Source organism: Ziziphus jujuba, chromosome 1 (assembly GCF_031755915.1).
Source record: "Ziziphus jujuba cultivar Dongzao chromosome 1, ASM3175591v1".
NCBI lineage: Eukaryota > Viridiplantae > Streptophyta > Magnoliopsida > Rosales > Rhamnaceae > Ziziphus > Ziziphus jujuba.
In genome coordinates, this window is record NC_083379.1 from 14,484,681 (window position 1) to 14,508,277 (window position 23,597).

At 34.0% G+C, this 23,597-nt stretch overlaps 3 protein-coding genes across 9 annotated transcripts; all 3 read left to right on the forward strand.

Annotated features, from left to right (window-relative positions):
• The first annotated feature begins 31 nt into the window (after positions 1–31).
• On the forward strand, positions 32–1,786 carry LOC132799465 (uncharacterized). Of its 2 annotated transcripts, XM_060811310.1 has the most exons (3): positions 32–578; positions 1,074–1,216; positions 1,380–1,786. In XM_060811310.1, the coding sequence occupies exons 1-3, from the start codon at positions 447–449 to the stop codon at positions 1,411–1,413; spliced, it is 309 nt and encodes a 102-aa protein (XP_060667293.1). In that variant the 5' UTR covers positions 32–446; the 3' UTR covers positions 1,414–1,786. The 2 variants fall into 2 exon arrangements, with proteins under 2 accessions (XP_060667293.1, XP_060667292.1); XM_060811309.1 differs by having other exon boundaries at positions 1,074–1,786.
• LOC107419124 (uncharacterized) lies at positions 1,426–3,486 on the forward strand. The gene is made up of 4 exons (XM_016027869.3): positions 1,426–1,551; positions 1,613–1,673; positions 1,769–1,902; positions 3,262–3,486. The coding sequence occupies exons 1-4, from the start codon at positions 1,426–1,428 to the stop codon at positions 3,484–3,486; spliced, it is 546 nt and encodes a 181-aa protein (XP_015883355.3).
• A 5,225-nt stretch (positions 3,487–8,711) lies between these two features.
• On the forward strand, positions 8,712–18,487 carry LOC107420669 (protein NARROW LEAF 1). 6 transcript variants are annotated; one of them, XM_048472932.2, is made up of 8 exons: positions 8,984–9,134; positions 9,302–9,429; positions 9,834–9,920; positions 10,408–10,914; positions 11,281–11,424; positions 13,914–14,154; positions 15,137–15,637; positions 17,616–18,487. In XM_048472932.2, exons 4-8 carry the CDS (start codon positions 10,417–10,419, stop codon positions 18,044–18,046), a joined length of 1,815 nt encoding a protein of 604 aa, XP_048328889.1. In that variant the 5' UTR covers positions 8,984–9,134; positions 9,302–9,429; positions 9,834–9,920; positions 10,408–10,416; the 3' UTR covers positions 18,047–18,487. The 6 variants fall into 6 exon arrangements, with proteins under 6 accessions (XP_048328873.1, XP_048328889.1, XP_015885181.1 ...); XM_048472916.2 differs by lacking the exons at positions 8,984–9,134; positions 9,834–9,920 and adding an exon at positions 8,712–8,955; XM_016029695.4 differs by lacking the exon at positions 9,834–9,920.
• The last annotated feature ends 5,110 nt before the right edge of the window (positions 18,488–23,597 follow it).

Here is a 23,597-nt window from a genome sequence, read left to right on the forward strand (position 1 = left end):
AAGGAAGCATTTTTTTTTTTTTTTTCGGTAGAAAGCAATAAAGAAAGCCTTGAAGGAGGTACGGAGGTACCATGACAATGGAACTTCTGAGGGTGACAATGTACAGCTCACACCTCAATGTTGCCTTGTTGTGTCGAACAACTAGTAGCAAACCTACTTTTTTCTCATGTCACACACACACACACACACACACACACAAAAAAAAAAAAAAAAAAAAAAAAAAAAAAAAAAAAAAAAACTTGCTGTATACGGACCTATAAAATGTAATTCACCTCCAAAAGGTCCAAAAAGGTTGCTCGTTAGGTAAGCAAAATTCTTAATCAAGTGCATGTAATAAACATTAAAATAGTGAGTAAAAAGTGAAAAACAGTCTTTTAAGTGTAAAGTGTTTTTAACTTATTATTATTAAAAAATTAGCTATATGAAAAAAGAGGAAAAATAAATAAATGAAAGAAAGGAGAGAGGGAAAAGAAAGAAGAAATGCATGCAATCATTCTGTTCCTCTAGAGGCTCTGTACTCTTTGACCCTGGTCGGATCAGGAACACCTCCTTCACTCTCCCAAACTTCTTTTACTAAGGTATATAATCCAAACTTCTTCTTCTTCTTCTTCTTGATTATGTCTTACACTTTCCGTATTATTCAGTCAAAACTGATGATTATAGTCTGAATGAGGTAGAATTGGTAATTTGGTATAGTTGAGCTGAACTCCTGGTATTACCTTTGAATGGCTTCCTGTTCTGTCTTAATTTCATTTGGTTTTCTTTATGATCGATTGCATGTTCATTACTTCAGGATTAAATTCCACGAGGAAGTGAAGAATCTCAATCTGTCATCGAAATTTGTTTATGGTTTTCTTTTAATTTTCTTTCTTTATTTTTATATGAATGTTGACTGTTTGAAATATACTATAATTTCTTACTAAACGCATGTAAATTTCTTATATGACAATTTAACTTAAATTTGCATTCCTTAATTAAACTGAGATTTTATTCTTCTGATTGTAGTATTAAAGTTGGATAAATGGTAGCAAGTGTTAATTAATAGTCATCTCTGCATGTATACTTTTTTCCAGTCCCATATTCAAATGGCTAGATCTGCAGCAATGGATGAGGTATCCGATGCTGGGGCATTTACAAGGACTGCATCCATATTTCATAACCCCATTTCGCGTGACCCAAACTCCCAGTTTCTGGCAGAATCTGGAAGATATCATCTGTACGTATCATATGCCTGCCCCTGGGCTTCCAGATGCTTGGCATACTTGAAGATTGAAGGACTTGAGAAAGCCATCAGCTTTATAGCATGTTCTATGTTTGCTTAAGTAGTTTCACAATTTAAGACCAAAATGATATTGTTTATTCCCTCATTGCTGAGGCAGTCAAACCCATATGGGAAAGAACCAAGAAGGGTGATGAACACAAGGGATGGGTTTTTCCTACTACAGATACGGACAACCTGGAGCAGAGCCTGATCCCTTGAATGGAGCAAAAAGACTTAGAGAACTTTATGTGCTTGCAAGGACAAACGACACTGGAAAGTACACAGTTCCAGTATGCTATCTCTATCAAGTGGTTATGTTTTCATTGATCTCTTTTGCTTTTATTGTTGCAGTTCTTCTTCTTTCCTTCCATGTTGAATTTCTCTAAATATTACAATGTTGTAATGCTCTGTGGTGGGTTCTATGGGATAAGAAACTCAAGATGACTGTCCATGATGAGAGTTGAGAGATAATTCGCATGTTCAATGTTGAATTCAATGATATATCAGAGAATCCATCTTTGGACCTATCCCCTTCTCACTTGCAAACCCAAATCGATCAAATCAATGAATGGGTGTTCAATTTGATTAGTAAGGGTGTATATAAATGTGGTTTTGCTGGGAAGCAGGAGCCTTGTGATAAGGTAAGCATTTTGCTATACGTAGTTAATACTGAGGTTTCATGTCAAGTCTTTAAGTTTAGGATGGCTATAATTTTATTTCTGCAAGCGGTGAAACAATTGTATGACCCTATGGACAAATGTGAGGAGATATTAGGAAAGCAACGATATTTATTGGCGCTGCATTTTCTGAAGCAGATTTTTGATTGTTTGTCACTCTTATAACATTTGATGAGGTATTTATACACATTAAGTACTAGAGTTGTTTGAAAAGCCAATCTTGTGTTTGCCTCATGCCTGTCTTACATAATATGAAAGAGTGGTTACGGACATCACCCTTTCACTTTTTTCCGTGTCTTTAATTTTTGGATTTTTATCCAAGAAATTTAATCCTGGAGGTGTGTAAAAATGTCAAACAAACTCTGTTTTAGCAATATTTGTTAAATGCTCATCATGAAAAAAATGAGAAACTATGTTTTAACATCTGGTCTTTTTTAAAAACCCACACTTGGTCATTCATACAACTGTTTTCCTCTTCTTAGATCATAATAATTTCAAACAATAACTTTGTTGTTAATAATCCGACTTGTTGCACATAATTTTAATATTAGTGTCTTCTTAGCAAGTAACATACTTTTAGTTTATGAAAGCCGAGAAAAGAGGTGTGGCCATAAGAGCACAAACAAGAAAAGATTAACATGGTTCATAGGCCCCCATCTCTGGGCAGGAAAAACTTGAATGACAATCATGTGGTATTGGGTTTGAAATGGCACAATTTTGTTTTGAGTCACCATTTGAAAAAGCTGTGTTAGCCACATTCCATCTCTTGGAAAAATAAGAAACCACAAATGATAGATCCTTATGTCATTTGACTATTACCCTCAGAATTCTCACTGTTTTTTACCAAACCGATTTAATACTACGATAATATGACTAAATGTGACACCAGAAATGTGTATTATACATTTGTTCTCCTTCCATTTGTTGACACATAAAAAAGGGGAATGATTGTTTTTCCCGTCAGTGATTACCCTTTTCCCTTCCTTCTCTATAACTAAACGTAGGACGTCTTAATCATCGTCTAGTTATTAGATATCAACATATGCTTTCATTGCCAAGATTTTGGTGCTCTGTGATACCAAAAGTAATGTATGTACAAGTATTGACACGTAAGAAGTCAATTTTCCCTTTCTAGTATCATGTACTTGGAGTTGTAGATTCTACTTCCTTTGAGAAAACAAAATTGCTGGGAAGAATTTGTTTGTGGAAAATCATGAAATTAGTTTAGTATTTTGGTGAGCTTGAATTTCCATGGAAATCATATGCAACCACGTTGTTCCAGTGTCTTAGCAATTTGATTTTGCTACTTGCACGTTTATGCAGTTCATTTCAAGTGCAACAAGAAACTCCCGCATGAGTACCCTAATCTATTCAATTACACTAAAAGCCATCTTCCAAATTCGAGGAATTAGCAGCACAGTCAACATGGAACACATAAAGCAGCGTTATTATGGAAGCCAACCTACTGTCAATCCGTTTGGTAGTATTCCTCAAGGCCCAAATATTGATTACTCTTCTCCTCATGATAGAGAGAAGTTTTCTACATAGTGTGATATACGTCAGACTTCCAGAAATTGGTTTCTATCTTCATCTGACATGAACACCTAAAAGGTATTTATCTTGATGAAAATAATTTTTTGTATAGTACGCAGTTGCAAGTACTTCCAGAAAAAAAAAAAAAAAAAAATCCAAGATAGGGTTTGTGTTCATGTCATCCTACTGTTGTAATATATTGATTGTGATTCCTGCTTTATGTATGTATTATGCATGATTATATTTTTTCTTCAAATTAGTTAAGCGATAGAGGACCTCCCAACTAATGATTTTGAGATTATGTCTTCGGGAAATATTCCAATGGGAAAGTTACCATATGGAACTAGCGAAACAAGGTAGTTTTCGAAGGCTCAAGGTGCTTGCTTGAGGACGAAGTCAGGGCTTTATTCTCCAGGTATGAAGAGCACAAAGAATCCATGGCCGTCTGCTCTGGTTCCCAAGCCAACCCCACTCCCACCTGCGAAGCTGATCTCACGTGGCGTAACCACCTGACCGGAGTAATCAAAATTAATTGCGATGCTTCTGTCAAGAATGGAGTTGCCAGTAGTTAGGGATAACCTTGGCAGAGTTCTGAAAGTTCAAGCTCTAAGGGAGAATATAGTCATTCCCAAAGCAGCGGAAGCAGCCGCCATTCTCAGAGCCATCTTGCTTGCTGTCGAAGACGGCCATGTTAATCTCTACTGTGAAAGTGACGCTAAGGGTGTCATACAAAGTCTTAATCAACCGGTTAGCTCTCACGGGCATTGGTCCACAGCTGGGTTTATAAAAAAGACTAGAGTTATGTCCAAATTTCCACTCTATCTGTTTTGCTTGGGTTCCAAGAAATGTAAATATCTTGGCACATCTTGTTTCAAGATGGGGCCAGTCTAATGCTTTTGAAGGGGTTATCCCCCCTTGTTTGTTACCTAGTCAGTTTTTTGAGGAGATAAATTAGGAAGGTGGCCTATTGCCCGATCCTGATTCTTGGCAACTTGTAATTTGTATGTTTGCCCTCCACTTTGGTTAATACAACACCCCACTTTTCAAGCAAAAAAAGTTACCATATATGGAAAGTGTCTGGAAATGGAAAGTTTGTGAAGACCCTATGTGAAAGGGAGATGTAATTCCAAGACTCTAGTTAAAAACATGCTGATGTAAATGTTGACAGAGTCATTTTGATACATACGCAAACTAAAGTCCTAGCCGAAAAATTAGAATTTTTGATCTGCAGCAGCGAATTTGTGTCTCTACGATCTTGTGTAAGTGGCTGGCTGGTTAATGCAGACCAGTTTTTAAAGGCCTTAGATTTTTGGCACTTACATAGGCTTCTTAGGATTTGTGATTTCTATCACATGTTCAATTGGCTCTATCTCATGCTTCTCAGAAATGTAACAAAGTTTCTGATCATTTGATCATCACCAAGCTAAATTAAAATTGTCTATAGGGTTTTGAAAGTTTTTGGGTTCTCTCCTTTATTAGTCTTCTTGAAGAAGACCAATTAGAGTTATGAAACATAGAAATATTTGTTTATAGTTTCTTTTCATTTGGGGTTGCGCTGAAAAGAGATAAAAATAAATAAATAAATACAGAAGTACAAAAATACAAGAGCATATTAAAACAGCCCGGGTTTATCATAGCTTATGGTTCTTATCCTAATTTTCTTGATCTCGAAACTTGATCGGATACTGTGAAGCTTCATTCACCAATCCAAATTTGATCTTGAATGGTGTGCCATTCCTTGAACAGATTTGTACTGTATTGTCTTTGTTTTTGGGATGATGATCTTCCTTACTATTAAAAGCAGTAAAATAATGTTTAACTTACAAGTTGTCGTTTCATGTATTTGTACTAACATCATTAATTGTTTATTTTATATTTCTAATAAGATTGACAATAACCATATATCCTAACGAAGTTATATATAAGTTCATTACCAAAAAAAAAAAAAAAGAAAAAAAGAAAAGAAAAAAAAACTGAGTTATATATAAGTTGAATGAAAACAATATACATGACAATTTATAGTGATTCAGCATCCTTGTCGATTTCCATTCCTTTCAAATCTACTATGTACTAATCTATGGGTTTGGGGACCAAAACTATTACTATCCTAACCAAGTTCAAGAGTTTCGTTATTCACTTATGAACTGGTTGGTCAACCATGATGGCTGGTCCTAAAAAAGCATGTAGATTTTATTAACTCTAACCTATGTTTAAAAATAGTATATATTATATTATATGTTTCCACGAGTTGTATGTGCTCTAATAGAACAAAAATTACTGACAATGAATTTGTATAATCAAGCATTTAGGCAAGCTCTAAAGTCATTCACCAATATAAAGCAAATACAAATGTTAACCACTTAAACAGGCTATAACATACACATAAAATAAATAGACTTGGATCATCCTAAAGATGTGTAAAGCAAATAAAGTAGAAGGAGAAGATGAGAAACCAAACAAAAAGATGTTTTAACAAATATTTTTCGCTAGTTGTTTTTATTCTCACTCTCATTTGCATATTGATTCTGTTTATAAAGCTTTTTCTATGATAAAGCAAAGACTGAATAGCCTTTTTTTTTTTTTTCATTTCTTTATTTAAAAAACATATTAAGGCATTTTTTTTAAGGGGCTTTTTTTTTTTTTTGGGTTTTTTCCTTTATTTATTTATTTATTTTTTGGAGTGAGGTTATTTCTCTCCATTAGGGGTTAAGGATCACTTTTTGCATAAGAGTAGGGGTGGGCCGAGGGCCTATGATCTATGATCTGTGATCATTAGAAAACAAAAAAAAAAAAAAAAAGTGTATTTTCCAACCATACTCGGGCGAGTGCTCCTACAAAATCACCCCTCTACTTTTCTAAAGGAACAAGATTGTGGTGGAACCCACATTTGTGTACGCCCATACAATAATTGCATTGTTGAATATTTCTTGAAGATGACTTTGGGTTGGAGTCTTTTTGATTCCTGTGTCTCTCCCCCTCTCTCTCCCCCAGTCTCTCTCAAACAGTTTCACGCTTGAGACAAGCAATTTATCATCATCAACCATTAGGCCTAAATAAATTTATATATATATATATATATGTACATATGTATACATGACAAAAAATAATACAATTCTATACTTTCTTCCATCTGGATAAATAGGGTCCTGATCCTATGATCATTTGCATGCTAAAAACGGGAATGGATCTAGAGAAAGATCAATCGCTTGAAGAATAGCATATATATATATATGTATGTATGTATGTATGTATGTATGTATTTCCAAAGTTTAATTTGGAATTCCAACTTTAGTGTCTCCTTTGATTCTTGTTCATGTTAATCTGATACCCCATAACTGTAACAATATCAGATTGCATCACCCCATAAAAAGGATCTGAAAAAAAGTAGCATTTTTTTAAAGGGTAAGCATTAATGTATTATATTTCTTCATATTAAATTATATATAATATGAGCAGTCTTATCATTATTTGATAATTGAACGGGTGAATGAGGAGGATAATGTGACTCATGAAAAGTTGAAGATAATGTATGGGATGACATCTGATATGATGGAGAGAGAAAGAGAGAAGGAAAAAAGAGAGATAAAATTTATCTTCTAGAAAGGCAATTCTCTTTAGCAAGTATACTATATAGGGGTAGACATGGTTTGAATTGGTTCGGTTTTGAACCGAAATATAATCCAATCCATATATATCGGTTTTTTTAATTTACAATCCAAACTAAACTATTGAAGCATTAAATCCAAACCAAACCAAACCATTTATGATCAGTTTGGTTTGGATTGGTTGATCGGTTTGAAATTTATTAATTTATAAATATATAATACAAATAAATTTTTTTTTAAATATAAAATATAAATAATAAATTATAATTATCCAAACATAAAATACAATTAGAATAATACAACATAGTCTTCAATGAAAAATGAAGAAGAAAATATAGCAAATAATACACATCATGCACTTATTAAATAGCAAACATTAATGTCATCATCTTACTCCTATAAAATCAAATTAAAATTGTTAGAACAAATAATGTAAAATAATACATTCGTCAAAATTCATTCCCTCAATAATCAATGCATAATTCTTTTTTTTTTTTTTTAACCTTAAAACTTTGGTAAATCATAAATCAATCAACGTTGACAGGTTCACTAATTTTAGTTGATTCTATAACCTCTACAAAGATCAAAACAATAAAATTAGCAATAAATTATATTTAAACATATATATATATATATATATGTAAGTAACAATCGGATACAATATATGTATATATATATGATGGGGATGTAAATATATATATATATATATATTATGGTGATGGTGATGGATTGGTAGTGGGCGGTAACAAAGGTAAATGTTTAGTTTAGGGTTATAACTTACAATTTAATTTGGGATATGGGGATGTAAAAGAAAAAAAAATTATATATATGTATATATATATATTAAAAATCTATATATAAAAATGGGAAAAAAATTAAAAATTAATATATAAAAATGAAAAAAATATTCTAAAATTAACATATAAAATGAAAAAAATAAAAAATATATAATTTTTTAGTTATATAATATATTATTTGGATTGGATTGGATTTATATTTCTAATCCATAACCAATCCAATCCATACAGTTTATAATATTTTGAACCCAATCCAATCCAATTGATGTAAAAATCCAATCCAAACCGTTAAAAATGAATTGGATTGGGCGGATTGAACGGGTTAGATTGGATTTTGCCCACCCCTAATACTATAGAGATAGCATTTGTAAAAAACAGAAGATGAATAATGAAAGTTGCAGATTATAATAAATAATAGATTGAAAGCAAATAGGGGTTCAAAATTTCACTTTTTTAATAAAAACTCATTTGAAGAAGAGAAGGAAAGAGAAGCAATGATATAATAATTGTATATGCAATTTCATTCCTTGTGCCCCACAGACCCCATCTATACTGTGCTTTGATCAGCAATTTTGGTGTAACAAAATGAAGACATTTTTTTTAACAGCCAAAAGCAGCATGACATCAAACAAAAAACAGTCATGGAACTAATGGTTTGCCATAGCTTTTCAGAATTATTAGGAAATGGGTATTGCAAAAAAAAAAAAACAAAAGAAATCAGCCTTTTTCACTAATGGATCCATTAAACAAAAGAAAAAACGAAAAAAAAAAAAAAGTTTCAATCACCCAAAGCTCACAATGTTATATATATATATATATATATATAGATATATAGGTAGATAGATATAGCTTTGATTGGAATTGAATTATTTGGGTGTGAAAGAGTGCGCTACTTTTGGGGAGCAAATATGGATGGGTCCTTATTCTTCTCCACCAAACTAAATATCAAAGGGATCCAAGAAAAAGTTGTATTTCTCTTTTCCCACTTCTTCCTCTCCATCCATTAACATCTTCAGACAGCTAAACCAAGTGTGATGATCCATATGAGAAGCAAAATAAGAAAGTGAAAAAAAAAAAAAAAGGTAATGAAAACAAACAAATAGAGAAAGCAAAAAGAAAAAAAAAAAAAAAAGAGAAAAAAAAAGGGTGAAAAAGAAAAGCAATACTAAATGGTTTTTTGGAGTGTTATACAACAATTGCTGATGCTAGATATTATATGATTTCTTTCTCTCTCCAAATAGAGTCCTCTCTGTTTGTGCGTGTATGTGTGTGGGATTTTAAAGCTTTTTTTTTTTTTTTTTCTTTCTAAATATAGTTCTTTCTTACTCTTACTCTCTCTCTCTCTCTCTCTCTCTCTCTGCATATAAAATGAACACTATTTTTTTCTTCTGTCAGTGTAGTAATTACTAATCAGCTTCTTTGACAAAGGTAATTGTGAGCGTACAATCTTTGATCTTGAAGAAAGATGGATGTGCTTGGAAATCTGTACTAGGGCATGAGAATCTTCCAGGGGCTTTGTTTTCACTCCCCCATCACGGCTCCGCCATTGCTGATCGGTAAGTTCCTATTTTTAATTTTTAATTTTTTTTCCCTTTTTCTTATCTGGAATATACACTTTCAAGCTCTCGTTTTTCTTCCATATATTCTATCTGTTTCTGTTTGAACCGGGAATTTATTGTGCTTTGGTTTCTGGGTATGGTCTTCTCTCTTATCATGAATGATCTTGGACCATTTGCTTGTTTTATTTCCGCCCATTTCATGAAATGAGTATTAGGGGTTTGTTGGGTTTCAATTGAATCCCTCGCCTGAATCCCTCCCCTGGTTTATTTATTTTTTATTTATCCCATTTTGTTTTCTGTTTTATCTTGGGTTTAGTTTCATATATTTTGGCTACATGTGAAAAGTTGTAATTTTCTGCATGGTTGTTCATTTTTTTCCCTAAATTCCGTTTTTCATTTAGTTCACTTGCCCAGATAAGAGCTTTGAAGCAAGTAGAGGTTCTAACTACTCTTTTAACCGTCGGCATACATTCTCTAAATTAATAGTGGTGAGGGTTGAATTTCAATTTCACTGCTTGGCATTTTTGACGTACTTGTTGAAATATTTGGATATTGGGAAATTTGAAAATTTTATTGAATTCAAATCTCTGTGTGTTTTTTGCAACTTTGCTAGTAAAGGATTCAATTTTGTAGCCAGCTGTTATTAGTTCTTATTAAGATTATTAGGTTTTAATCAAGTTATACTTTTATTTTATCAGAATTTGAGATGGATTTTGAATGGTTCTGTTATGTATGTCAACTTCCTGTGTCTTTTTTGTTAAGTAGTTTATGAAATTCTAGTTTGATTTCATGGTCTACATGAAGTTTTTGAAATTGCCATTAATTTGTTTGCTTTTTGATTTTAAAAATTAAACTATGCTTCTGTATTTGAACAGTCAGCATAAAGAGAAATTAATACATTAAGATTTTAAATTACTTTTGCTTCTTAACTATGCCTTTGGATTCTCTAATAGATGTTGCATATATGGCATGTAGGAGAGCTGAATGATGGACAGGATCAGATTGGATTTAAGATTTCATCATTCTGGATCAACACAATCAGAGGAGTCTGCTTTGGACTTGGAGAGGCCTTACTGTGGTCATCCTAATTTTCCCTCATCTAGTCCATCTCCACTCCAGCCTTTTGCATCTGGTGGTCAGCACTCTGAGAGCAATGCCGCCTACTTTTCCTGGCCTACATCAAGTCGGTTGAATGATGCAGCAGAAGATAGAGCAAACTATTTTGGAAATCTGCAGAAGGGTGTCCTCCCTGAAACTTTAGGGCGGTTGCCATCAGGGCAACAAGCTACCACCTTGCTTGAGCTAATGACAATTAGGGCCTTCCATAGTAAGATTTTGCGTCGGTTCAGTCTTGGCACAGCAATTGGTTTTCGGATTAGAAGGGGTGTGTTAACAGACATTCCAGCTATTCTTGTCTTTGTCGCTCGTAAAGTTCACAGGCAATGGCTAAACCATGTGCAGTGCCTACCTGCTGCTCTTGAGGTGGAATGTTTTGGTGCTTCTAGCTTTAGTTCTGACATATATACTGCTTCTAGAGAATTTCTTTAGGATTTCTTCTACCCATATTCATTATTCTTTTGCACCCTAGCTGATGATTTTTGGTCTCTACAGTGTCAGATCTGCAGCATGAAAAATGTAGAAGTCTTTTAAATTTGTCTGGAAGAATTTAGTTTATATAAGAAACATTGAAAATGAGTTAAATAGGCAATGTTATAAATTTCTATTCCTATAAAAAAAATTGAAAACGTAAGTGAAGAAAAACAATTCTTTGTAAAGTTTAAAGCATGTTTGATCTTTAATGGGACTATCATCTCATTTGGTGAATTATTATTGCCAATTTTGGGTCAGGGGCCAGGAGGTGTATGGTGTGATGTGGATGTTGTGGAATTCTCCTATTATGGTGCACCTGCTGCAACTCCTAAAGAGCAATTATATAATGAACTTGTGGATGGCTTGAGGGGAAGTGATCCATGCATTGGTTCTGGTTCCCAGGTCTTCTTCTTTTCCTTAATGAAATTCCTGTGTGTACACTTTCATTTACAGGTGCATATCAGTGTTCCTAGGTAGGGCATAGCTAGTTGTAAGTTCTTTTGGTTTGACAGAATAGTAAGATAGATTAACTTAAGAATTTTATGCTTTGTTCCAAATAATGACTCGTGAATATACATTATTCATTAAGTATCCTATAATATAGATATTTATGTTTTGTGGTGGTTTGTTCATTGAAGTGCTTATTGTCTGGGGACTTTGGCTGAAGAATTGCAGAAAGAAAAACAAGTTGAATAAAGAGTTAAGTGAAGGCTCATTCTTTGGCCATGTGGAATAATAATAGACAAGTTAAATAAACTGATCAGCTAGGATCTATAAGCACGGTTAAAAGAAAGTCATTTTAGATGGATTGACAGCCAAGAGAAATAACAATTAACATTATGGCTGCAATATACATATATGTATACATATATTTTCTCACTTCTATTGATGATAATCTTGTTTTGCATAATAATCAAGTTTCAGAATCACTTAAGAATTTTTTTTTTTAATATATATATATATATATATATTTTTTTTTTGAATTAATCTTAGATATTATGTATTTTGTTAATGTCATTGATTGAGGTCTTTTGGAATGCAATTGTTTGAGAACTACTCAAGAAATTGAAAATATTCTGTGTGTACTGCCATGGGCTGCTGATTGCTTGACTGGTATTTTGTCTTTTATAGCTTTTTAAGGTATGTGGGCACTACCTTTGCAACAATTATACATGCTAGCCCTACCTTTTTAAGGTATTTTTAGCCTTGGTTGTTGTGTTTAACATAGAAATGAGGCCTTGGGAAGGTTTTTTATTTTCAACTGCCAGCTTACTTTCTTCTATTGAGCTCAAACTTTGGGTAATGACTCAATAAAACTTCTGTTTGTGTAATTTCTGTAGAGTTTCCACAAATCTAAGAAGTTAATGTGTCTCTCTATTATAATTTGTTATTTTCCTCCTATTAGTTCTCTAATTGGAGATGTTGTATTAACTGGTGCTGATTCCAAACTCATGTAAATATAGTTTTGATAAATTAAATAAACTCTTGATTATTTTTTGTTTGATGCTGTTGATTGCTGTTTGAATTATGTGCCACGGTCATAAGTAACTAAAATGTAAAAAGAAGAGAAACATAATATTTTATTAGAATAGAATGAAAATACAAAATATTTAAGAGATGAGAAATTTAAAAGACAAAATACAATTAGAATCCTTATGTTATGAACATTACTCCAACTCAAGTTTAATTACTAAACTAATAATGCCCATAGTAAAGGGAGAAAAGAAAGTAAGACGATTCCATAGAAAATTAAAATTGTGAACTTTAGTCCCAATGTTCCTATTACTTTCCATCCATATGTTCCAGAAAGAGCCATTGCAGCACATTTCTACAGCACTTTACCTTATTTTACGCCTCCAAATCCAAGATTCTTAAAGAAAATACTAATTAATGATTTACATCATGGAGGATAGACCCAAAGCACACTTCCTTTTGCAAGGTAGATCTCAGCTACCTAGCTATATCACTATGACGAAGTAAATGAGTAAAATGTTCAAATTGATTTTTGTCACACCAATTTAGGGAAATACTAAGCTGAGGTCTCCTTTCTGCAATAAATCTTGGGTAACAATCATCCCATGCACCACCAAAGTAAATCCTTCAAAATATTGGATGTCACACATGCAAAAACCAAGGTTGGTCAAAAAGTCAAAACTGAAGGATCATCAATCAAGACTCCAAATGAAGATATTATAAAAATCCTTTAAATGGATGAGACTCCCAAATCTGTTTATCAGAATAATGAAAATGCAAAACAACTGCTCAATTATTCCTAAGGGTGATGTGATAACTCTTAGATTCTCTAATATTTAAATTTGTGAAAAAATTGAAATTTTGCAATCACTTAGGTCAGACTCAAACTAAAGGGACGTGAATGGGACATTGTATATATGAGGATAGTGACTTCATGCCATATGGGTTTCTTTTGAGTCAAGTAACTTTAGTAGTTGCATTGTGCCTGTGAAAGCCAATTGTTTTTGTGAATGGAGCTTTTATCAGCTTAAGACTCAGTATAATGGTGCTCTACAAGTTAGAATTGTTTCTTATTTATTATTTATTTAAAAATAAATACAATTTAATAATTGTGTGGATTGTAGCTACGGCTAGTTTTTTTTCAAATGCTGAACATTGCAGGATGGATGATTCACTAATATGGATTTATTATGAGTCGGTTCTCCTTGCATTGCCTTTCATGAGTTATTTTAATAGTTTATTATATTGCAATAGTTTGTGTTATACAGCTTAGCCACCGATTGATTTTACATTCCTAATTGTGTGCTATGTTCTCTTTGTTCACCTTTCCTCAGTTTTATTGATGTGATTTGTACATAAACTAATCACTTGTTATTTATGGGTTCTTAAAATTACCAAATTGCTTCACCCCTTTCTAGGTTGCAAGCCAAGAGACTTATGGAACCTTGGGTGCTATTGTGAAAAGCAGAACAGGAAATCGGCAGGTTGGTTTTCTTACGAATCGGCATGTGGCAGTTGATTTGGACTATCCAAACCAGAAAATGTTTCATCCTTTGCCACCAAGCCTTGGACCTAGTATTTATCTGGGTGCTGTGGAGAGGGCAACGTCTTTTATCACGGATGACCTTTGGTATGGCATTTTTGCCGGAACAAACCCAGGTAATATAGTTCTAAATTGTGGTCACATGTTATATGTTACTGGATTTGTGATGGCTTTATATAACAGTTCTCATCGATAATGTTTTATTCAATATATAGAAAATTCTGGATCCTAATTCTGTAATTTAAGACTTAAAAGGTGCTTTTTTGCTGTTAAATGAGATTATTGGCTGTTAAATATGCTTACTGAGTCCTTAAGAAAAAAAAGTAGTACAGGAAGTGGCTGCTACTTGGTTTGGGATCACAATTTTATGGATTCCTGGTGCCAGGTGGTAATGACGCAATTAACTAGTTTGTCAAGACAATCTCAAAATATTTTCTGTGGAGCAAATCAACCAAGATTGCATGTCATTTAGATGAGGCATTTAAAACAAACCTCCATCCTAGCCTAAACTGTTTTTAAGTTGACTTCTATTCTTCTTCTTCTTACTTTTTTTCTTTTTAGTTCTTCATATATTTTATAACCAAGAGAGCCAAATTTATAATTCAGTGCATCAAAAGAGCTACAATTTAAAATTACCACCTCAAGTCAGTCCACAATTTATCAACTTAGCAATAATCCACTGTATTATAAAGTAGAAACAACCATTTTAAGCTGTGCCTTACGATGGTTACACATTATACCTTCCACATTGGTAGATATTCGTTTATAACACATGTAAAAAAGTTGTAAACTGATTAGGAGGTACAGCCATGGGCTTACATTTCGAAAGAAACTTGATTTTATATATATATATATATATATATAGAAACACCTTCTGATTGCCAATTTGGAATAGGGCGGACTACTCCTTTTAGCCACTATCCTGAAGTTTATGTACTTCTTGTTTCCCTCTTAATCTTTTGGCCTTTGTTTATTTGAGTAGATGCTGACACCTGGGTCTATGGTTCACTTTTGTCCTTAACTCTACATTTGTGCTAATGGGTTTCTCATTGTGTCCTGACCCCCACACATGCCAATTACGGTTTGGTGCCCCTGCAGAAACATTTGTGCGGGCTGATGGCGCCTTCATTCCTTTTGCGGAAGATTTTGACATAACAAATGTAGCTACAACTGTAAAAGCAGTAGGAGAGATAGGTGATGTCAACATCATCGACTTGCAGTCACCTATCAACACACTCATAGGAAGGCAAGTGGTCAAAGTGGGCCGAAGTTCAGGCTTGACTACCGGAAACATTATGGCATATGCCCTAGAGTACAATGATGAGAAAGGAATCTGTTTCTTTACTGATTTTCTTGTTGTTGGTGAGAACCAGCAGACATTTGATTTGGAAGGTGACAGTGGGAGCCTCATTCTTTTAACTAGTCAGAATGGAGAGAAGCCACGGCCAGTTGGGATCATTTGGGGAGGGACAGCTAACAGGGGTCGCTTGAAACTAAAAGTGGGTCAACCACCTGAGAATTGGACCAGTGGTGTTGATCTTGGACGCCTTCTTGATCTCCTTGAACTTGACCTTGTCACAACCAATGAAGGGCTTCAAGGTCTGTGTTTCAACCCGGTGGTTCTTCCATGACCCATTTTGTGTGTTTACTTGCATGTTACCATTGCATATTGAATAATTAGAAAATAAAAAATAAAAAATAATAAAAAAATAATAAAATTGGGTGAGTTATATGCTGCATCCTAAGCTCAACATCTTATTACCTAGATTTTTAATCTGTGACCTTAGGGATTAGAATGACTGTGTGGCCCCTGACTACAATTTCATATCGCTGACACAACACCAATTTAATCCAAAAATTGGCACTGGATGATACTTTATGCATAGTGCAATTTCAATATTTCAGTGCCAAAGTTTCCATCTTTCTTTCCACTTCTTTAGTGAAGAGGTAGCATGGAAAAGTTTCCCTCCACTCTTAGCATGCATATCTCTAGTCAACCTATAGGGCTTAAATCTCAATTTTATTTTCAAAACCCTCTTCATTGCTATATGAATTTATTGACATCAAAGATACTGCAAAGGTTTTTAATATGCAATGATGAGGATATCATAACTAAGGCAAAGAAGCAAGACTTCATCTCATGTATTGTAAGACATGCAATAAGAACTCAAATATGTCTACTCTTTGCTGATATCTTCTGAAAGGGTGGAGTAGGATGTAGGCAAGAAATTTTCGCTTTCCTGCTTTTTGATGTACCATCTGCTTACAAGAAAGTAGCAATCCTACACAAAGGGTGATGCTATCATGGGACATTCTCTGTTTTTTCTTTTTTTAGTTTTTTTGGGTTGGGGTTGGGGGGGTGGGGTGCTGGTGGTTGAATGTCATGGGACATTCTCTATTATGGTCTGTTAGAGTCTTTGGTAGGAGTGATGAGTGGAAAGAAAGAAATTGTTGGAGGGAAAAACATTGATTATTTGGTAAAAGGGGTGGTGGGTGGAGGCTGAAGGATAGTTGAGGTAATTTGCATTCCTTCCAAATCCACCAAAACTAATTATTCCAAAAGTTTGTGGACTGGGGGAAGGATGGAAAAGGTCGGTTGACAAATTTGTTTACATTTATCTTTTTATCCTAATGAACTCAATTTTAATTGGTAAAGTGGTAATTTGTTAATATTGAATTGGGTAGAATGGTAATTTAAAAATAAAATTTTCCCTTCCTTTCTCCTTTTTACTTCAAGCTCCATATAAAGGGGAGTTATATTAAATTTGTTCCTTCCTATTATACTACTTTTTTTATTTTCTATTTTTTTTTTCCTTTTCTCTATATTTTCTGTTATTCCTGATATGCCAATCCTTCCCAGTTTCATGCCTCTGGAAATACACAAAAACCAATTTCCTGCCTATTATATTATTATACATAGCAACAAGAAGGATGATTTCACTTTATTTTACATCCTATCTTTCCTTCCTCTCAAGCATAAAGATTAGTCTGGTTCCCATACCTCTTGGAAGCTTGTTGGACTGTGGGATTGTTTATTGCTCCAGAAGTTCCATATAAGTTGGTTCTATGTTTGTTATATGACAGCATTGTCACCTTTTCATGTTTCTTTAAGAAATTATGTCCGTGTATGTATTCATTAATTTTGTGTTTCTCTTACCAGAAAACAGAAGAAAACATAGATAAAAATCCAGATGTTAGAGGTTTTAAGGGCCAAGTGGTAAATATAAGTGGCAAATATGAGATATGGGGAACACCTTCAATGTTCACAGTGTCATGGGAGGGAATAAAGATATAAAACTTTTACCAAAGATAACTGGAAGTTCCAGTCAAATGAAGACACTAATGTACATAAAGGAAGGACAAATTTCAAAGGAAATTAATCTTAAAAGTTTAGGAAGCTTAGAAATAGAGCAGATTTCTGGGTGTACCTTTTGGTCAGAACAGTTAGTCCGATAATAGGTTAAGTTAGGGGTTTGGTAGTAGGTTTATGAGTTTCCATCCTATATGCTTTTGCTTATGGTTTTAACATTTCTTGCAAATTTTCTGACTCATGCTTCTTCTTTACTGTTAAATATAGCTGCGCTACAAGAGCAAAGAAATGCTTCAGTTGCAGGAATTGATTCTACAGTTGGGGAGTCGTCGCCCATGGACCGGATGCCATTTAAAGATAAACTTGATGAGAACTCTGAACCACTTGCATTGAATATTCGACCAGTTCCAGTTGAAGGTGAGTCCTGTCAAGGACTGATCCCAACGTTCATACACAATGAGTTTCACATAGAAAATGGAATTGAAACAGGTCCGAATGTAGAACACCAGTTTATTCCGAGTTTTACTGACAGATCCACAGCGAATAAAAGCAGCCAAGAGGATAACGCTGGATCGAAAAACCTCTCGGCGTTGAGGAATGGTTGTGATGAAGATATTTGTGTTTCATTACAGTTAGGTGAGCCTGAAGCAAAGCGAAGAAAGAGCTTAAATTCATCCGGAAGTGAAGAGCCAAAGTAGGAAGAAGTAAATTAATTCACTTTTCTTGGGGTTAACAGTCTTACAAAGACATAGTTGCTTTCTTGATGCTGGCTTCAAAGCCATGACTCGTGCTTCTGAATTGAAATTATCTCAAGACATGAGACTGCACTGACGACATTAGGTTTGTCCCTCCAGCATTGGTTACTACTGTTTTCTTCTTGTTCATTTTGGTTTAAAATTATAGGGTTACATATGTGGGGTCATACAATATTTTATAGAGAGATAAGTTTAGGTGGTACCATGTCGTGAGTTTTCTTTGATGTGTATCCCCTATTCCCTTTACTGGAAGTCTTGTACCATAAGCACTCCTCAAGTAGGAGTATGAATAGGTAAGGAAAATCAAAAAATGTAAAATGTTATTTTTGGCAAGCCACAACAGCTTGTTCAGATCTCAATGATAAGATGCCTTTCTTTGTGGCAGCGGAGGGAGCAAGTTGAACTACAATGATTCATTTGTATCTCTGTTTATTCAAATGAATCACATTGTCAATATTTATACATGTTCCTCGTGATTCAAATGCTATGCGATTTGATTTTTGGTATAAAAATAGTTCGTACTTGATTGTTGTGTTAAAATATATTAGTATGATGATTTGTCAAAATTAAAAATTGTGTTAGCTTTAAATTTTATTTATTTAATATATATATATATATGTGTATTTTTTTTTTTTAAGATTTGAATTTGTATCTAAAGGAAGAAAAGAGGAAAAAAAGTTGATGAAAAATATGATCAATTTCCTTTTTTTCGTCCCTTGGCCTTTCCAAGCAGGGAAGTTCTGTGAAAAAACAGAAATATAAAATTTTACAAAGAACCCTTTAGAAATAATCATGTTTTGATTCATCCTATTCAAAAAAACCAAAACAAAACCAAAACCAAAATCGAGAACATTGTGGCTAAAAAAAATTCTCTATGCAACATCGTCTGGAATAATGATGAGGGTATGTTGACGTAATTTTCCATTTTTCCTCCAATGCATTGAATATTATCACTGAGCAAGTTCCCGAAGACAGCTGATATCTAGAAACTGCAAAGCACACAAACAACGCTTTAAGAACCAAACAAGAGTGAAAAGAGATTTTGCTTGGAGGACAAGAAACAGTTTCTATTAACTAGAAAGGGGGGGGGGGGGGGGGGGGGGGGGGGGGGGGGGAATGGCAGAAATATTTTCTTGAAGCGATAGTGTGGTTTTCTATGATTGCATAGGCATACTTTCTTCTATTCTATTAATGAGTTCAGAAAAAAGAAAAAGAAAGTACCAAAAAATTCACCATGACATATTCATCAGCTCAGTAACAGGGAATAAAAAATAAATACATAAATAACTGTAAAGGTAGAGAAAAGAATGTATACAAAATTGCATAAAGGGAGTGATGCCTCTAGTAGAGTGATTTTGTATTGGAGGTACAACTTTCACAGTAATCCAACAGACAATTTTTGTGCTTGCATTGAATATCATTATATTGGTGAAAGCTAATAAATTGGCAAGCAGAAATTTTATTTGACTTTACTCCAATGATATTATAAGTAACTATAAACCCTACTTCCTCATTGCAACAAAAAATTTCAACTTACAAAATTATATGTGGAATGCAACCTAAACTCAATGCTGTTGACATGATTTCTTTTGTTTCACAGGAACACACTAACCATGCACTGCAAACTGTAAGAACATTTTTTATTCCTCAATTAATTATTTAATAAAACTATATTTACTTTTAAAATTATTCAATATTCAATCTTAATATAGTGTCCTCAGCCCTCCCCAACTCAACTCTTATCAATTGCAGGTTTGAATTAAAGAAAAGACAAGGGATTACTCAAAAATTCAATCTTGCAGGAAATAGACAACTCTAGGGTGTTCTGTTCTTAAAGAAAATATTGAATAGTCAATCTTATAGTGTCCTCAGAAAATCTAAGGGGTTTACACGAATATTACTTTCTTCTGTCCTAAGAAACCTCATGCAGTGCACCATATATTAGTTTTTTCAGTTTCTACGTATTTTTCCTGACCTTTTTGACTACTAACTTATCAGAATTAAACAGTTGTATGTGCAAAAATAAAAGTTGGATGCTCTGGATTTCATAAATTAAAACATACTCAGAATTAACTCTATTAATTTGCGATTGAGAGATTCTTAATTTCCTTCATTTTCCACTTTTCTCTCAGTTTCCCTTCAGGTGTTGTTTGAGAGGATGGCTTCTAAGGAAGTGATTGACTTCATAAAGGGAAAGAAACTGAATGATAGGCTGCTCAAGAAGTTTAACATTATGCTGTTTTCTGCTAATTCAGTGGTCAATGATGTCGAGGAGAAGCAAATCGGAAATCCAGTTGCCAAGAAATTGCTACATAAGCTCAAATAAGCAACCTATGATGCAGAGGACCTGATAGACAAAATCAACACTGAAGCTTTGCGATGCTAGATATGGAAGGTGAGCATGGAAGCAAACATTACTAGTCAGCTTGTACAAAATCTCTTCTCAACTTGGTTCACAAGATTTAACAACAGAGTGGAACCAAAACTAGTGGAGGTTATTGATAGACTAGAATATATTGTTAAACAAAAAGATGTCCTTAGATTGATAGAAGTTGTCTAGAAAAAGACATCCGAACAGATTAGCACCAACACTGGTAGAAGATTCTGATGCTTATGGAAGGGAAGGTAGCAAAGAGGCCATTGTTGGGTCATTGCTGTCAGATTATTTTAGGAGGTGATAAGATATCTGAGATTCTCATAGTTGATATGGGTGGGACTGGCGAGACCACCCTTGTTCATATTGTTTACGTACAATGATGCTAGAGTGATGAATAACTATGATCTCAAACAGAGTTACTGTATCAGATGATTTTGATGTTTCTACATTAACAAAATCAATTATTAAGACAGTAACTTCCCAAACATGCCATGTCAAAGATCCATATCAACTTCAAGCTAAATTAAAGGAAGCTTTGGTGGGGAAAAGATTTCTGTTTATTCTAGATGATGTTTGGAACGAGAATTGTGATCTTTGGAATGCCTTAGAGAGCCCTTTCGAATCTGGAACATGTGGAAGTAAAATCGTTGCGACAACAAGAATTGAAAATGTGGCATCAGTGATGGGTACCATTCCAAGTCGTAACTTGCAACTAATATCCAATGAAGATTGCTGATTGTTATTTGCAAAACATGCCTTAGTAATATAGAGTCAAGGGCACATCCAAATTTAGAAGTAATAGGTAGACAAATTTTAAAAAGTGCAAAGGTCTTATTTTAGCCGTAAAACGACTAGTTGGTCTCTTACGTTCTGAATTAAATCCAGATGAATGGACAAATATATTGAAGAATAACATTTGGGAATTGGATGAAAAGGAGAATAATATGCTTCCAGCTCTATGGTTGAGTTACCATTATCTCCCTATACATCTAAAACGTTTTGCTTATTGCTTAATATTTCCTAGGGTTGCAATTTTACAAAAGAAGAATTAATTTTACTGAGGATATCAGAAGATCTTATACAACCAGACAAAAGGAAGAGGGTGGAAGAAGTAGGAGAGAGCACTTCAATGATTTAGCATTAAGATTATTATTTCTACTTGATGGAAGGAGGATTGCCATGCATAACCTTGTGAAAGATGTAGCAAAATTTGTTTCAGGAGAACTTTTTTAAGATTGTAGGAAAAGTACTCAGATGCCCTCGTGAGAAAGGCTCATCATTTGTCATACATAAGAAGAAAAGGCAACAAAGTAAGGAACTTGAGGCTTTATATGAAAACAAATCCTTGAGGACGTTCTATAATTAGGACCTATAGAGGAGAAACAAAACTAAAAAGTTGTTAGTAAATTGTGAAACATTGCAAACATTTCATTCTTTAAAAGTGCTCTCTCTTTGTGGATATCCTAACAAAGAGTAACTTGATTCAGTTTGCAACTTGAAACGGTTGAAACACCTGGATTTTATCTAAGACTGCACTTAAAAACTTCCTGATAGAATTTGACAATTTGCCTTCATTGTTGCTGAACAAATGTAGAAAACTCATAAGTTGACATCTAAGGTACTTGGGTTTATCTTGTTCAAAGATTAAGATGATACCTTGTACATTCTGCTTGTACAATTTGCAAACTCTATTATTGCAGGGATGTATAAAAACTTTGGAGACTACCAAGCACCATGGTCAACCTAACAAACTTGCACCATCAATATAATGAATGGTGCTGCAGTTTGGAAGGGATGCCACATCAACTATTTAACATGGAAGATTAGCAAACATTAACAGCTTTTACTGTCGGCAAACATGATGGTTGCAATATCAGAAGATTAGGACAGCTCCAAAATGTATTTAGAAATTTTTGTATTTCAGGGCTGCAAAATGTTGATGATATTTGAAAAACTTTTTAGGTCATTTTGAAGGAGAAAAAGTACAATATGGATTTAAGGTTGGTATGGAGCACCAAGTTCGACACTGATGATTCACAAAAAGCAAGAGATACTTGAAGGGCTCCAACCTCACACAAACCTCGAGCAACTAGTTATTGGAGGTTATGGAGGCACAAGATTCCCGACTTGGGAGGTGGATAATTCATTTTTCTCATCTATCAAGGTACTTACTTATGTTCTGTAGAAATTGTTACATGCTATCTACTTTTGGAGAGCTACCCTTTCTTATGATCCTAACTATTATAGGATTCAATTCATTGGAGAGAATAGGTGATGAGTTTTATTCAAATGGTGGTTCTGTGAGAGAATGATTTAGATGTTTACCGAATGTAAGAATTTCAGATGTGGCAGAGTGGAAAGAGCGATTGTTTGTCGGTCAAGGTGGAGTTTTTCCTCATCTGAAGCATCTTTGTTTAGAAAGGTGTCCAAAGCTAAATGCAGAATGCTTACCTGATAATCTTCCATCTTTGAGATCTCGAAATGTCAAAGACTTGTAGCTTCATTTCCAAGGACTCAAAGTTTAGACAACACATTTCCATGTCTTCAGAGTATACAGATAAATGACTGTCCTGATATAGATTCATTTTTGGAAAGCGGGTTGCCCTCGAGTTTATATTCACTTGCCCTTTTGAATTGCAACATGCTTTTTGCACAACGCATGAAATGGACCTGCAAAGACTCACCTCTCTTTGAAAGTTAAAGATATCTCACATTGAAGATGTGTTGTATTCATTTCCAGAGGATGGCCTGATACGTTGCTCTGTTGCCTGATTTCTCCAATTTCTTCCAGGTAACTTTTCTGGATGATTACATTTTCTCAGCACAGTATAGAGTACATTTTGTTATCTTATCCATGTGGTGGCTGTGTATCATTCCCTGTTGCCTCCTATTTCTTGCAAGTGTAGAAGTTTGATTCTGTACTTACGTTGTTAATATGCTGTGAACTTGTTTTCTTACAACGTTAAAATTAACTTCTGCTATGAATCAAATTTCCAACTTCTCTCAAAATAAAGTTCCAGCATTGCTGGAAGCATAAATTTATTCAATAATACGTTGCTGATTTCGACAATGCCTAGTTTCTTTCTTGCCTGAATTCATTTCAAAATCTTCTTCTCT

Excerpts from the sequence above, each read along its gene's own strand:
- LOC107419124 (XM_016027869.3), top strand. The coding sequence starts at position 1,426 with ATGGGTTTTTCCTACTACAGATACGGACAACCTGGAGCAGAGCCTGAT. Across the intron at positions 1,674-1,768 it reads CAATGTTGTAATGCTCTGTG|AGAATCCATCTTTGGACCTA; the intron begins GTGGGTTCTATG and ends ATGATATATCAG. Across the intron at positions 1,903-3,261 it reads AGCAGGAGCCTTGTGATAAG|TTCATTTCAAGTGCAACAAG; the intron begins GTAAGCATTTTG and ends ACGTTTATGCAG.
- LOC132799465 (XM_060811309.1), top strand. The coding sequence starts at position 447 with ATGAAAGAAAGGAGAGAGGGAAAAGAAAGAAGAAATGCATGCAATCAT. Across the intron at positions 579-1,073 it reads CCCAAACTTCTTTTACTAAG|TCCCATATTCAAATGGCTAG; the intron begins GTATATAATCCA and ends ACTTTTTTCCAG.
- LOC107420669 (XM_048472916.2), top strand. The coding sequence starts at position 10,417 with ATGATGGACAGGATCAGATTGGATTTAAGATTTCATCATTCTGGATCA. Across the intron at positions 11,425-13,913 it reads GCATTGGTTCTGGTTCCCAG|GTTGCAAGCCAAGAGACTTA; the intron begins GTCTTCTTCTTT and ends ACCCCTTTCTAG. Across the intron at positions 15,638-17,615 it reads AACCAATGAAGGGCTTCAAG|CTGCGCTACAAGAGCAAAGA; the intron begins GTCTGTGTTTCA and ends TGTTAAATATAG.